The 14,095-nt window shown below is 27.5% G+C and overlaps 1 protein-coding gene and 1 long non-coding RNA gene across 3 annotated transcripts in view; one reads left to right on the top strand and one right to left on the bottom strand.

Moving 5' to 3' along the window:
• Window positions 1-4,460, bottom strand: part of LOC106678939 (uncharacterized) — an 11,847-nt gene extending 7,387 nt beyond the window's left edge. Inside the window, exon 1 of one of the 2 annotated variants that reach the window (XR_001342862.2) lies at window positions 4,374-4,460. This is a non-coding gene — a long non-coding RNA (uncharacterized lncRNA). Of the gene's footprint in view, window positions 1-2,592; window positions 2,647-4,373 lie in introns of those variants that run through there. The other variant, XR_010845040.1, reaches the window with a different exon arrangement.
• The window catches only part of Papss (PAPS synthetase), an 82,083-nt gene continuing 72,418 nt past the window's right edge, over window positions 4,431-14,095 (top strand). The window contains exon 1 of the mRNA XM_067053043.1: window positions 4,431-4,571. Within this exon, the coding sequence (XP_066909144.1) occupies window positions 4,530-4,571 (42 nt within the window). The 5' untranslated portion in view covers window positions 4,431-4,529. The remainder of the gene's footprint in view (window positions 4,572-14,095) is intronic.

Here is a 14,095-nt window from a genome sequence, read left to right as displayed (position 1 = left end):
TATATAATTATATAATAAATGTAAGAAGGTTCTGGAATGAGGGCCAAAATTTATTTATTCCCAAACCTCATTCATTTCTAATAAAGATAAAGGGTTCTTTCTCACCCAAAATGTAACATTCCCTGGGAATAATTGAGTTTATAATTATGTATTCCAGGGCTAAACTACATAAATTTTGAAAAAGGGTATCGCACAATTATAAAGATGAATGGACTTCACAGTTCTACGGGTAAAGTTTACTGATTCGGATCGTAAGAAATACTTCCACATCCTCAATCAGTTTTAATAGTTTATTGAATATTATTTTTAAGTCCCTAATTTATTAAATTTTATACTGTTTAGTTCATGTATAAAGAAGAAAAATATTACTGATATTATAAAGAGGGCCCATAAATTTCGCTTAGTAATTTTAATGTAGCCAAAGACAAACACATTAAAGAACTACTGGTATATTTTAATGAATAATATAATTTTCTTGTAATTCTTTATGCCTATTACGTATTAGATCATCATACTTCAGTAGAACATTTAACTGAACTATCACCAAACATTGTTATCACGTTTTTATTATTCAGGTATAAAACGTGTGTAAGGTATAAGGTATAAAAATTAAGGTAAAAGGTATAAAAATTATTTATGAGGTGAAGATGGTTTTCTATTTATAAAATTACATAAATTTTGAAAAAGGGTATACTATTCATAACATGAATAGGAGGGGCAGTACTACTATTATTAATTATAGGAACTGCCTTTCTAGGATACGTATTACCCTGAGGACAAATATAATTACGAGGAGCCACAGTAATTACTAATTTATTATAAGCCGTCCCTTATTTAGGAAAAACTAATAAATTACAAGATATTTTTTGTTGTGCGCTCAGCAAAAAACACTAATAAACAAACACTTATTTACTTCGGCCACACCCCGACCATCTTCTCCACATATTAATATACCATCAACAATTAACACCTCATTATAAAAACTTATTTATGTTCTTATTTTTTAGTTTGTCATATAGACGCAGTGTAATATAAGTCAAAAGATCTGGACCTAACTTTCGCTAATTTCCTAATTTAAGACAAAATATCATTAATTGATTTAAAGTAAGTCCTTCCATCGAAAAATTTAAATTTAAAATGAAACAGAGTTGTAATAAAATTTCTTCACCAAACATATGCTGAAAATCATAAGATTTTATTCAATAGTCTTTCAAAACTTTAATATCAAATAAGAACACTTCTAATTATGCGTTTTTAAAAATAATTCTTGGTTTTAAAGATAATTTTATTATTATTACTTTTACAAATTACCATTGCATTAACTGTTAATTTCTTAAACAGATTAATTTCTTTATCAGTATTATTACAGTATTTGTTTATATAAATAATTAAAATATAATAAATAACTGAAAGTGTTTGTGTTTTTAACTTATCTCATCCATTTTTACAACAAACATCAAGCTATCATATCTTTATTCGTAAATTTTTTTTATCATAAGTACATCATAAAAAAATATCTGATTTGTAAATTATATATTTTATTTATTTATTGTATATCTATATATATTCTTTATTTAAATTATTTTTTATTTATAATTTATTTAGTTTTGATTAAAATTTTTAATCAGCAACTAATCCAGCCCATAAAGTCCTAACATTTTGGATCCTCATTTATACCAAATACAGATTTTTTACATCATTTCATAAATAGTAATACAGTTTTACAAAATTACTACATACAAAAAATTTGGATTACCGAACAGAAAAAAAAAGGTCACTTCACAGATACAATCAAATACCCGAGGTGGTCGAAAATGTTGAAAAACTAAAACATCTCTTGGAAAAATATTTTGTTTGTGCATACACACGTATTTTTTAAAAACTCATAATTTATTGTTTATCTCTAGCATATACCTCCATTATACTAACTATACAATTTCGGAATGAAGATTAATTTAATGAAAACTTTAATTATATCCAATGATAAAGAAATTAAGAAAATAAGTACACTTCTAAATTTTAATAAATTTCTTGAATTCTATTTTAAATAACAAGAGTTGGTATTTTTCCCTAGATTATTTAAACCTCAGCAGGTAAGGTGTTATATACAGTTTTATTGAATATATGCATATATCTACTACATACATAAAATCAAATCTTAATTTTTTTTTTAATGGAGATCTTCAGATTATGGAATGATCCAAAATTAGTGAGGTTTGGATTAGCGAGAGTCCTTGTACTTAAGTAATTTCAGTTTGAATTTTGATTTCTGCCAATGCCAGGCTCATGGCCAGAACCCTGCTAACTGAACTACTCCATTAACCTCAATGAGGAAATTCAAAGAAAATTTTATTATATTCTACCAAAATTCTAGGTTTTGAAAAATACTGCATTAATTGGGATATTTATTAATTTTTTATTGTTTAAATTGTTTTATTCTAGTCAGGAAAATCAAAGCGAATAAACTTTGAAAATAAATACCAAAATTATAAATTTGGCATAAGAAAAATAAAAAAATAATGAGAAATTTTAAGATGAACTTTAAAGGTATTAGTCAAAGATGGTGAAATTGAAATAAAATTTTCTACATACCTGGTTAACAGCCACAATCATAATATGATCATAACCAGATATAGCTTAAGAACAGTTTTTAAAGATTAAGACAGTTAAAATTTTTAAAAAAGTTAGAAAAAACATATTATGAACATAAATTGCCTGAAGAAAAATATAACTGAAAAATGTTATATAATGTCACCAGAAATAATAAAGAAACCAGTAGAATCAATGCCAAACAGGTCATATTAAGAAGTTAAGGAGGAAGATTATACAACATATTTATTTGTTATCATTTAATAGATTGCAATGTTATAAGTTAATAATTAGTATACTGTTATATAATGCTTTTCAAAGTTAAACAGATTTTTTGTAAGATAACCTGAAAAATAATGAGGGATATAGTGTTTCTATTGAAGCTATTCTGGGATTATTAATGAAACTTTGAAAAATGAGACATATGCTCTAAAACAATTATTTAACAAATAATTTTTAAATATCTATGCACGAATAATAAAAGTAGTGATCAGAATAATCTTTCCTAATATAATATACTGTCATCAATAAAATATCATAAATTTTATTTAATTTGTTCTCACAATACATAAAAATATAATAATGAGGTACTAGAATACTAATCTAGTACTAGAGTACTGCTGGAGCTTCCAGAATTGGGAAACTCAAAAATTTACTTATTATTATTACAGTCTTAATTAGATCTACGCTTGCTCAAAAGAGATAAACAAACCCTCCAATAAATCCTTTTTAGTGGAGGTTGAGCTAATACTAACTTGTGGGATGTAAGTTGAAGATCTCACAGCTAGAGCTTTTTTTTTTCGTAAACCATTACCGATAACATCTTTGCACATAAATTGAACAATGAATAAAAAAAAAAAAAAAAAACTTATTAATGTAGTTTGTATATTTGCTGGCATAAGGTATATTTTAAAGAAAGCATTAAAAAATTAGGTATGCCAGAAATATAAAAATATTCCATAAATAGAATAATTAAGTGTACATTTGAAATATTATAACTTTTTAAATGAAATTCTTTTAAATCAATTTTTTTATTCTCAATCCTATTAAAGTCAGTTATGTTGATATTGAATTACTCATTCGAGTAACTAAGGGTTCAGGATGCAGGGTTTTTAATTTAGTTGATCATCACATTTTTAGCTAGCACACTACTAATCTTTATGGAAAAACTTATAGTTGTAATGTCATATAAAAAAGTAAACACAATATTTGTGCTCAACAATCTCAAACCAGTCATCAGAATATATTTATTTATCATAGGTACATATTTGTTAATGAATTTATCAATTCAGATTTAACTCATAATTTAAGTATAACAGCTTTACGGAACAAGCATAGTGTTTAACAATACTTTTCATAGAGTAGAATGATAAAAATGAATCTAGCCAATTTTTCAGAAACCAGAATCAATAAAGACATAAGTAAAACTATATAGTTAAAATGGGAAATGGGAAGGACAGTGCAGTGTTAACTGCACTAAAGATGGAAAATAACAATCATAAGTTTTGGTAATCAAAATATTAACTGTATTTTAGATATAAAAGAAATGTCAAACTCAGGATGGAGCAAACAACCGTTGTTTTTAAAATAATTACTGACGTTTAACATGCAAACATTAATCCTAATGTTTTTAGCTAATTACCCAACATGTTTTGTGACCTTTTGATAACAAAAATTTAGATCAAAGTTTAAATTATAATAGCTGTCAAACATACGTTATCGTGTTATCAATCATTGTTTTGATAAGGGCGGGCATGCCCTTGGTACACATGAGGTAGTCTTACCATTGTGTGATAAGCCCTTGCAGTCATTTTTGTTTAAATGGACTGTTATGTGGACAAATCTGCTTCAGTTATTTGTAGACTGTCCACCCAACGGTCAGCCTTGTGAGACTAACATATATTACCGTAAGGGACTCTCTATTACCGGCATTTGCAACTATGACGGGAGATGACAGGGAAACAACAAAAAAACAGCGAACTGTGAGTGAATAATAACTGTTTCAATGCATATTTACTTTAAAATCAAATATTTTCCAGCATTTTTTAAAAAAAGAAACTAGATAAGGACATATTTTTCAATTATAACCTAACCTTATTTTGTTTATCATTCTCTCTAAAAATTTATTCCCAAGGAAGGTTTCGTTTTTGACAGGATGTTCGTGATGTTTTGGTCATTTTAATTAATTATTTATTTAACGTTTAGTTATTAAGTGGTAGAAAATATGAAATTTTATCCCAATTTCTTTTATAATTTTGATTCATTTCACGATTATTTATTTAGATTGATTTTATTTCATTTTTGTAGTATTTGCAGTGTTATTGTTGTGTAGAAATGTATAAACATATGCTAGGATTGAATGTGTTAGTGTTTTATTCATTTTTTTTTTATTTTATGATCAAATTCTAACCTCTTAACCCTATAATGAACAATGTCATCTAAAATTTATTAGTTTCTAGCCTTTGGAATTTTATGAGTATATTAAATATTATATATATACATATATACACATTATATATATTTTTTTTTTATCCATTTGTCTATTAGTTTAAACATTAACTCTTCCCATTGAGAAAACATTTTAAAATTAAATTTATTAGGAAAACTAAAAATAAATATTCTTTTGAAGTCAAATATAGCTAGCTGTAAGGTTAAACTAACAATGTATGTAACAATATAGGTAATATTGTTAAATATATAGTCCTTGGTGACAATTAGTCTGTGTTCAATCAGAATAGTATAGGAATTGATTTAAACATGCCCATTACCTTAATTCATTTATGAGAAATTTATATATTTTTATTGATAATTAGTTTTGGTTAGCTTCATTAGTCATAAGTTTGTTTTAAAGTATTTGCATGTGGAAAAAAGAGGGGGTCCAATTTTCTTTTATTGCGACATTTACATTTTTTTTTAAATTTTATCCTTTCAAATAATGGTAAAATATTCTTTTAAAAAAAAACTATTTACCTTTTCAATAAGATTAATTTATTTTTAAAATAAAATAGTATGCAATTATCTATCATGATAAAATAATTTTCATAATAAACCACTTAATTATTCAGTTTACTCTGATTTTTTTTTTACATTATTTGTCATAATGCTTGATCTTGTTGAGTGGGTAAATATTTTATTTCTTAATAATTCATATAAGATTACTTTTTTTTTTTTTTTTTTTACAAAATTAACTTTATACATGTTAGGAATTGCTTAGAGCCATTTATTTATTTTTATGTTTTTGTGCAAACATTTTAAGTTAACATTTTGTTAGGTTGTAAATATATACATTGATCAGGCAAATAGTTTATTTAGCTATGTAAACTCTAAAAAATAAGCAAATTATAAAAATTTATTATACAAGACAGAGTTTATATTATATATGTGTGTGTTAATTGATAAAGACCATGAATTGGCAAATATAACAACAACATAATTTAGATGAAATGTTAGCAACTTGAAGGATAATGTAAATTGTTTTGTTTTATTTATTTAAGTGTTTCGACCACTAGGGTCATTTACACTGAATTTACAAAGTTAGTAAATTACTATTGACATATTTACAATGTTACAAGGTGAGAAAGATATATATAATTACAAAGTGAGAAAGTTTAAAAATTAACAGTTACTGTTACAAGTTACATTACAATTTACAAATTTAAAATTACAATTACTATTACTATTACAAGTTACATTACATTACAATTTACATTTTACAATTAAAATTACAATTAGTTAGACTATATGTGATCATAAATATTAATGATTTTTAGAAAGTGAAAAAGTTTTGTTATTGTTGTGGGATCTTCGCTCAACATTTCCTGTAAATCTGAAGAGAACCGATGTGGTTCGTGAGCTATACATTCAGTGAGAATATGCCTAACGGTGAGATCGTTTCCACAGTAGCGACACGTCGGTGCATTTTCTTTTTTCATGAGATGACCGTGAGTGAGTCGAGTATGGCCTATCCGAAGACGGGTTAATACCACATCTTCTCTCCGTAGCAGATTCAAGTTTCTGGTTGGACGTTTCACTGTCTGTTGGACCATTCTTAACTTGTTGTCTCTCATGGTGAACCATTCATCTTGCCACTCTTGCCATCTAATTTCTTTTATCCATGTAATTTTTGCCATCCAATTTCTTTTATCCATGTAAATTAAATTGATTGAATGGGTTTAGTATGAAAATCAAAGCCAAAATTGTGTCTTTACATATTAAGGAGATACTTTATGTTTAGCTGTAAATAAAAATTATTATAATAAAATAGAAATAAAAAACCAAGAAACATTTAAGAAGCAGAATATAATAAATTTAAATAAAATATAGGTTAGCAAGTTGGGTAGACCAAAACTTAAAAGAAAAAATATATAAGAGGATACAGAGGAGAAAATTGGCTCAAAGGTTAGTATTTACTATGTATGTAAAAGGGACACTCGAAATATTGTAAAACAATTTAAATATTAGATGTATATTATCGGACATAAGGAGTAAACAAATGAATATACACATCAATTAGAGAGGAATAAAACAACATATTTTTAAATGGTTGGTTTTATAGATGTTTGATAATTTAATATGTGGTAAATAATTATAACGATAATTAAAGTTGTGATCTATTACAGAATACCTAAAAAATTTAAGGGTACCTCAAAATTTTATATATTGCTTTATTTGTAGTCTAAATAGTAAAGATAAAGTTAGATAAAAACTCACCTCTTGGCCTTTAGTCAAGGAAACTGGAGCATAATTAATGCTCCAGTGCAAACATAAAAATAAAATGATATGAATTGTTTTTTTACCATAAGAAATAAATATTTATAATACAGTTAAATATAATAATTCTTTAAAAAAAAAACAGTAAAAATATAAAATCTGACCAATTTAACTGAACAAGAAATTTGATGTATTACATGTTAATCACTGATTAAAAAAGTTAATTTAAAAATACCTGTTATTCAGACACTGTATTAACTTGGAGTGTTAAATTTTTAATTAAAAAAGTGTGAGATATTTAAATGCAAATTAAAAAATAATATTGTCTTTAGAGCCAAGAACCAAGTCCCATCTTATTGAACTTATTTTTTTTTTTTTTTTATGTAGTGCACCATCTAATTTCTGAAATAAATCGGTCATTTATAAATAGACACAGTCAGTTGCCAACTTAATACTAAATGCACATTGTACATGTACATTTAAATATTCTTGAATTGTAAACTAATAATGATAATAATATGGATATTAGATATTAGTTGAGTTGACCCAGAAATTTTAATTTTTACTAATATTTTTGAATGTATTTAAGATACATTTACCTATAATACTTTTCTTCTTATTACTAACATTTTTCATGCCCTCATTGCCTAGTAGATTTAGATGTCTTAAAAAATGTCCATGTCTTATGGTATCCAGTTTTAGCTTTGGCTTCTCCCCAGATCAGAATTTACTGCTGCTTTCTACTCACAGATCAAATAATTCTTCTGTCTCCAAGCTGTACTTCTTCCACTCTTGTTGCCTTTAATCTTTTATGAAAAATTCTCTTAATCTACTACAAATAACTGTTTAAATGAGGGATTAATATCAATACTGTTGTGCCAATTGTAATATTTTAAACTTTGTGTTATCTATATGCACTAGTGTAATAATTTTAAATATTAAAAAAATAAAGTAAAAAGAATTTTAATCGTTTTTATAAAACTTTCTTCAAATATAAAAGATAATTGGGTTCTAATTAAGAACTTTAATGTCAAATAGATAATATAATTTTATTATATTAAAAGAAACTCTTAATCTCAGGCCGGGTTACTAGCAATCAGAATACAAACACTTTTACTATTAACTTAATTAAATTAATATCTCTGTTACAATTTGATTTAAATTTAGTTATAACCAAACTAACCAAGCTCTACGATCTTCTTTTCGTTGATTCCTGGTGTCTTCTTTTTTCTTTTGTTCTGGCGTCCAAAATGGCTTCCTCTTCTTGCTGGACAGAAATTGATGAAGACCTCTTATATCATCCAGCCATCCTCTCTCTTCTCTCCTCACACCACGACTGTTCCCTCCAAAAACAAAACCTGCCTTGAGGTTACATGTAAACATCGATTGTCGCACAACAGTTAGGGATTTTTCCAAATGATTTATTTTCTGAAGATTATTCATTTGCACTATTTCTTGATTTCTATTTTTCCTTTAATTTACTGTATTTTCAATTATGATGGGAAGAGTTAAATTAGTTTTTATGATATTTGAATCTGCTCAACGTGGCCTTGATTCAACGTACCGCCATCTTGGTTCTGTTTTTGACTCACGAAGTTATTATAAACAATGAAACTTGGTTAGCTTGCTTTTTGGATAAACAAAACAAATTAACAATCTTAAAATGATACATAAAATAAAACATATTAAAAACCCTTTATACATAAAAATATATTATTTACTCAAAAAGAGCATATTACACTAGCTTTGAAAACATATTGCTGGATTTGAAGAAAATGATCTGTGAATTTGGAAAAGTTATCACTTATTTATTTTAATGAGTACATCTGTTGCTTGGATTGACAACAACCAATGTCTAAATTCAGAATAATCATATATTGCTTTGGTAAAAATAAAACAATATTTACAGGCTTTTTGAGAACATGGTTTGTTTCTGTATGTAAAAGTTTAATGTTTGGCAGACGTAGGACTGATGACTGTACCCTGTATAAGTTCATCATGAATTATGTTTATGGCTCTTCAGTCAGCTAGACAGATTGGACCTGACTGAACAGCCTTGGTCATCATCTTTTATTCTTAATCCCATGAATCGGTGTTAGGAACTTGCTTATAGAGACAGATCCATAATCCGCAGTCCTGTATGAGTTGACTGCGCCTATTCCAATCAATTTCTCTCTTGTCTAATGCTTCTTTGAATGTATCGCAAGTATTTCTCAGCATTCCTCTAGTCCTTCTTCCATCAACTCTTGTTTCACACATTATTTTTGCCATTATTTCCTCCTGCATTCTTTTTACATGGCCAAACTACTGAAATCTATTTTCTTCAATAATATGTTGGGCCAGTTTCACTCCCAGGTTACTACTTATTGTAGTATTCCTTACTTTTTCCCATTGTGTTTTTCTCTCTATTCCCATCAGATACTTTTATCCCGTCTTCCTCTTCTTATTACTTTAATTTTGCTTGTGCTAATTTCGATGTTTAACAGCTGCAGTTCTTTTAGGAGGATCTTTAGGTTGAATTGGAGATTTTCTTCTGTTGTTCCCGAACACAACTATGTCAGCCAGGATCGTAAGATAGATCTAATTTGAAGAAAAAAATATTGAGTTATTAAAATTTTGTTCACACAATGTATTTCAGTAAGTTTTTATGAAATATCTTTTATATAAGGAAAGTGTCGTCTTATTTATTTTATGTAAAAATAGTACAGAAAAATTTACTTCTCAGGTTTTCCTAGGGTATTATGATTGATTGAAAGGGATAAGTATGGAATGTAGTATTGTGGATGAATATATCTATTTGTGTAATATACTGCATATGTTTTGGAAGGTTGATAATAATATTTGTGTTACATAATAAGATGTGTTGATTATGGATTATAGGCTTGGATAAAAAAGAGTTTTGAAGTGCAACTTTGTCCGGCTGTAGTTGTGTCATTTTTTTTTCTTTTTGTAGTTAATTTGGAATTTTTTTAAAGCTAATGTTCAAGTAGTAGGGATCGATGTGAAATCTGTTCTTTAGATCTAATTATACAATTTAATGTTAACCGCAGCTCAGAAAGTTTGGTACCAGTTCAATTGAACTAATATAAGAGATTTGTTATTAAAATGTACTGGAGGACATAATGCTATTGGTTAATTACTGACTAAATTTCTCTTTCTGTACATGTCAGAAGTGAATCCTCTGCATCAATATTTTTATAACCTTCAATTATTTAATCTAATTTGTATGATAAATAATTAAAATTATTTCTTAAAGACATAATTGTTGTTTCTAAAAATGTTAAACTCGTCATTTATCATAAATCATAAGAATAATAGTCATAATTTTGTTATTGTATAAATACTAGTATTATCATATTTGAAAAATATTGGATGGTCTGGTGGAATTAGTTCATTGAATCTTCTTATTTCACTGTTTACAATGAACGTGTGATCAAATTTTCTCAATTGATTAATTTGGTTTTTAGATTGTAAGAACTAGGTTCATTTTTCCTAACATTATTTCAAATTTATCTGAATATAAAAATATTTATTCATAATTAAGCTGAAACATTTTAAATTATTATGACATGAACATTATTATTTCTCATTTTCTAGATTTTGTTAGGTATATAAGGTTATATTTGCTATTTATTAATATATTTTACTTTCTTATTATGTTTGAAAATTGGCAATGCAATATATAATGCACTTTCTTACAATAACCATCTTGTTTAAGACACTGGACTTAAATAAAAAGAGGATCTAAAGGCTTGTTTAGCAAAAGAATTTGTTTAGATGCGATGGGTCATAATTTAATTATTAAAATAAAAATAAAACATCAATTCTTGTTATTGTTACTATGATATAACTAGTATGATTTTTGATTTTTTTTTTTTATGTCTAATATTAATTCTTCCAAACAAAAACATTAAACATCAGTCTCTGATTTTTTAAAAATATTGATAGTCTTCTTAAACCTTGTACCTAATACACCATCTGGTTTTTTTTTTCAAAAAATGTAATTAATAGTTACCATTAAAAAAAGTAAAAAAAATGTATAATAAACTTTCTAATTATTCCTAAAGAGAATTAGTCATTATTATCAACATAGTCATTCCCTCTTCTACCACTGCGGTGTAGGGATCCCGTTTATAGAGTCTGGCGCAAATGTTTTTTGAACCAACTCTCTTCTACTCCAATCCATTCCACGCTTCCTGAATGCCTCCCTTACACTGTCCTCCCAGGAGATGCAAGGCCTTCCTCTTTTCCCTTCAGTGCGGGTCTCGTAAGTCTTTCTGGCGCTTCTATTTGGATCCATCCTAAGGAGATGTCCAAACCATCTTAGTTTGTGCTCCTCCAGAATGGTCTCAGCTGGTCTGATGTCGAGATTAGCCCGTATGGTGGCATTTCATATCCTATCTCTTCATGTCTTTCTTTCTATTTTTCACAGATACCTCATTTCCATAGCTTGTAACTGACTCCTGTGTTTTGAGATGAGGGTCCAGGATTCTGTAGAGTAAGAAATAATTTACATTTGTGTACAATGTAAATTGTTACTAATAACATGCAACAATGTAAATTATAATTTGTCAATTTACTTTGTATGACATTGTTGTTGATAATTCTCTTAATCTGTTGTAAAATGGCCTTCTGTCCAATGTAGAAAATTAAGTAACTTAATTCAAAGTAAAGGAGTTCTTTAAAGAGATTTATTTAGTAATTTATTAATTCCTGTGCATAAGAGCACTTTATTACCTACAATTTCCTACTTCCAATTGAAATATTCTTTTAAATTTCTGATAAATTTAGTAGTTTATATCAGTGAATCACAAGTCATTTTAAAGAATATTTTATGGAATCTTGATGTATCATCAGCTGTTTAATTCTAAGATATTTGCACAAGCCAGATTCGTTCATTTGATTGCCAATCGTGTGCCAATCGGACCTTCCCTGTGCTTATTAATTTTTCACATTATATTTCAGAAACTATATTTTATGCCTGGCTAAAGTCATTTCTATAATATTACTTAACTTTGTGACTAAATCAAGCAATTTTTTTTTTAGATCACATTCATATTTTGCACACAGTTCAACGTCGGCCATGTAAAATGTATGGTCATTCACTCACTAGCTTTGTTTTAGTGATCTATTTGATTAAATTTAATAGTATTGTCTGACAGAACCAAAATTACTTTAATATATCACCTTGAAAATTCATCGATTCTCAATTTTATTGATATGTTTGTTCAATTCTCAGTTTTAATGCTTATTATAGAATTCTGGGTTGTTTATTCCATGTTTTCATCATTCCATGATCCAGTTGACTAATTATTGCTGTTAACTTTTTAAATTTTTGTTGCATACTTTGAGGCAAGGAATTAAGGTTTTTAATCTTTCCCAGTTCTGCCACTTGCCAAGTGAGCCTGGCTCTCAATATACTCTAACTAACGAATCTTTTATGACCAGCCCCAAAACTGATTATTACCACACTCCAAATATTTTTGCTTATTATTTTCAATAAAGTTCGACACAGGTCATTCCAGAATGATCTTTTGTAGCTCGACGTGACTATCCGCCATTTTGTTTTAAAATTGTCGCCGATGTAGATCGCCTAGGCTCTTATTTCTATTTATGAAAGAGGAAAACTACGACGTTCGTAGAAATCATTAAACTAAAACCAAGAAAAACGCCCTTTGTGGTTTATCACTTAAGACCAATGGGTTGAATTTATTCTTATTTGGTACTAATGTCACAAGATACCACGATGATTGTCCTCGGAACTCAACATTACATGTAAAATAATAAAGCTTTCTTTTGGCCATATCTCGGACACTTACGAAGATTTAGGGAAATGAAAGATATTGGAATTATTATTCTGAAACCTAAAAGAATAATTTTTTTTTTTTATAAATAGCTATTTGGAAATTATTAACTTTAGTATAATAATTTGCATCCATTTTGGCTTTTATCAAACTATGCCTCTTTTTAAGGATATTACTATAAATATTTGATCTATGATTAACTATTGAAAGTATTAATGAAGTTCTTAATTGCAGCTTAGTTGTAGGCCCGCTGGCAGAGAGAATATACGACTTGATGAGAGTTGATTTAAAAATCTAGAAGTAATACGTATAGTACAAGAGCCGGGAAGAAAAAAAGGCAGTTATCTCACCCCAATTTTTGATTACTTCAATAAAAACTATGTATAATTACTAGTCAAAATTGATGAGTCTGGCAAGTATAGGTAGGGGGATTAAAAAATGGCAGCTGTTTCAAAACCATTGATTTTTCATTCGGAGCTCTATATCTTAAAAACTACCTACAACACTAGAAAATCTAAGAGAACATTATTTAAAGAAGAGTAAATTTGCTGAAATATTAGCCCTAAAAGAGATATTTACGTCCAATAGTTCTCGAGATATAGCTTTTTAAAAAGCAAAATTTCTTAAAAATCTACTGAAAGATTAGTAGTTAATTAATTTATTTTGAGAAATCTATATCTCAGGAACTATGTGACGTATAGATGTCTATTAGCACTCAAATTAAAGCTAGTTTAATGGACTATAAAGGAGTTTATGACCTTTACCTTCGTAGGAATAGTAGTTTTCATGATTTTTGCTAAAATAAATTGATTTATAGTTGTGCGGACAATACATTTGATTTATGAAAAACTTAATTTCAGAAACCATGGACGTACTGATGTCTGCCAGCGCTTACATTAAAGCTAGCTAAATTTACTATAAAATAGTTAATTATGTTTATCTTCGTAGGAGTAGTAGTTTTTATGATATTTGACAAAATAAACTCACAATAT

The sequence above is a fragment of the Halyomorpha halys genome, unplaced genomic scaffold (genome assembly GCF_000696795.3).
Source record: "Halyomorpha halys isolate HHAL.00 unplaced genomic scaffold, Hhal_1.1 Scaffold169.1, whole genome shotgun sequence".
Lineage (NCBI taxonomy): Eukaryota > Metazoa > Arthropoda > Insecta > Hemiptera > Pentatomidae > Halyomorpha > Halyomorpha halys.
This window is presented reverse-complemented; position numbering and strand designations above follow the sequence as displayed.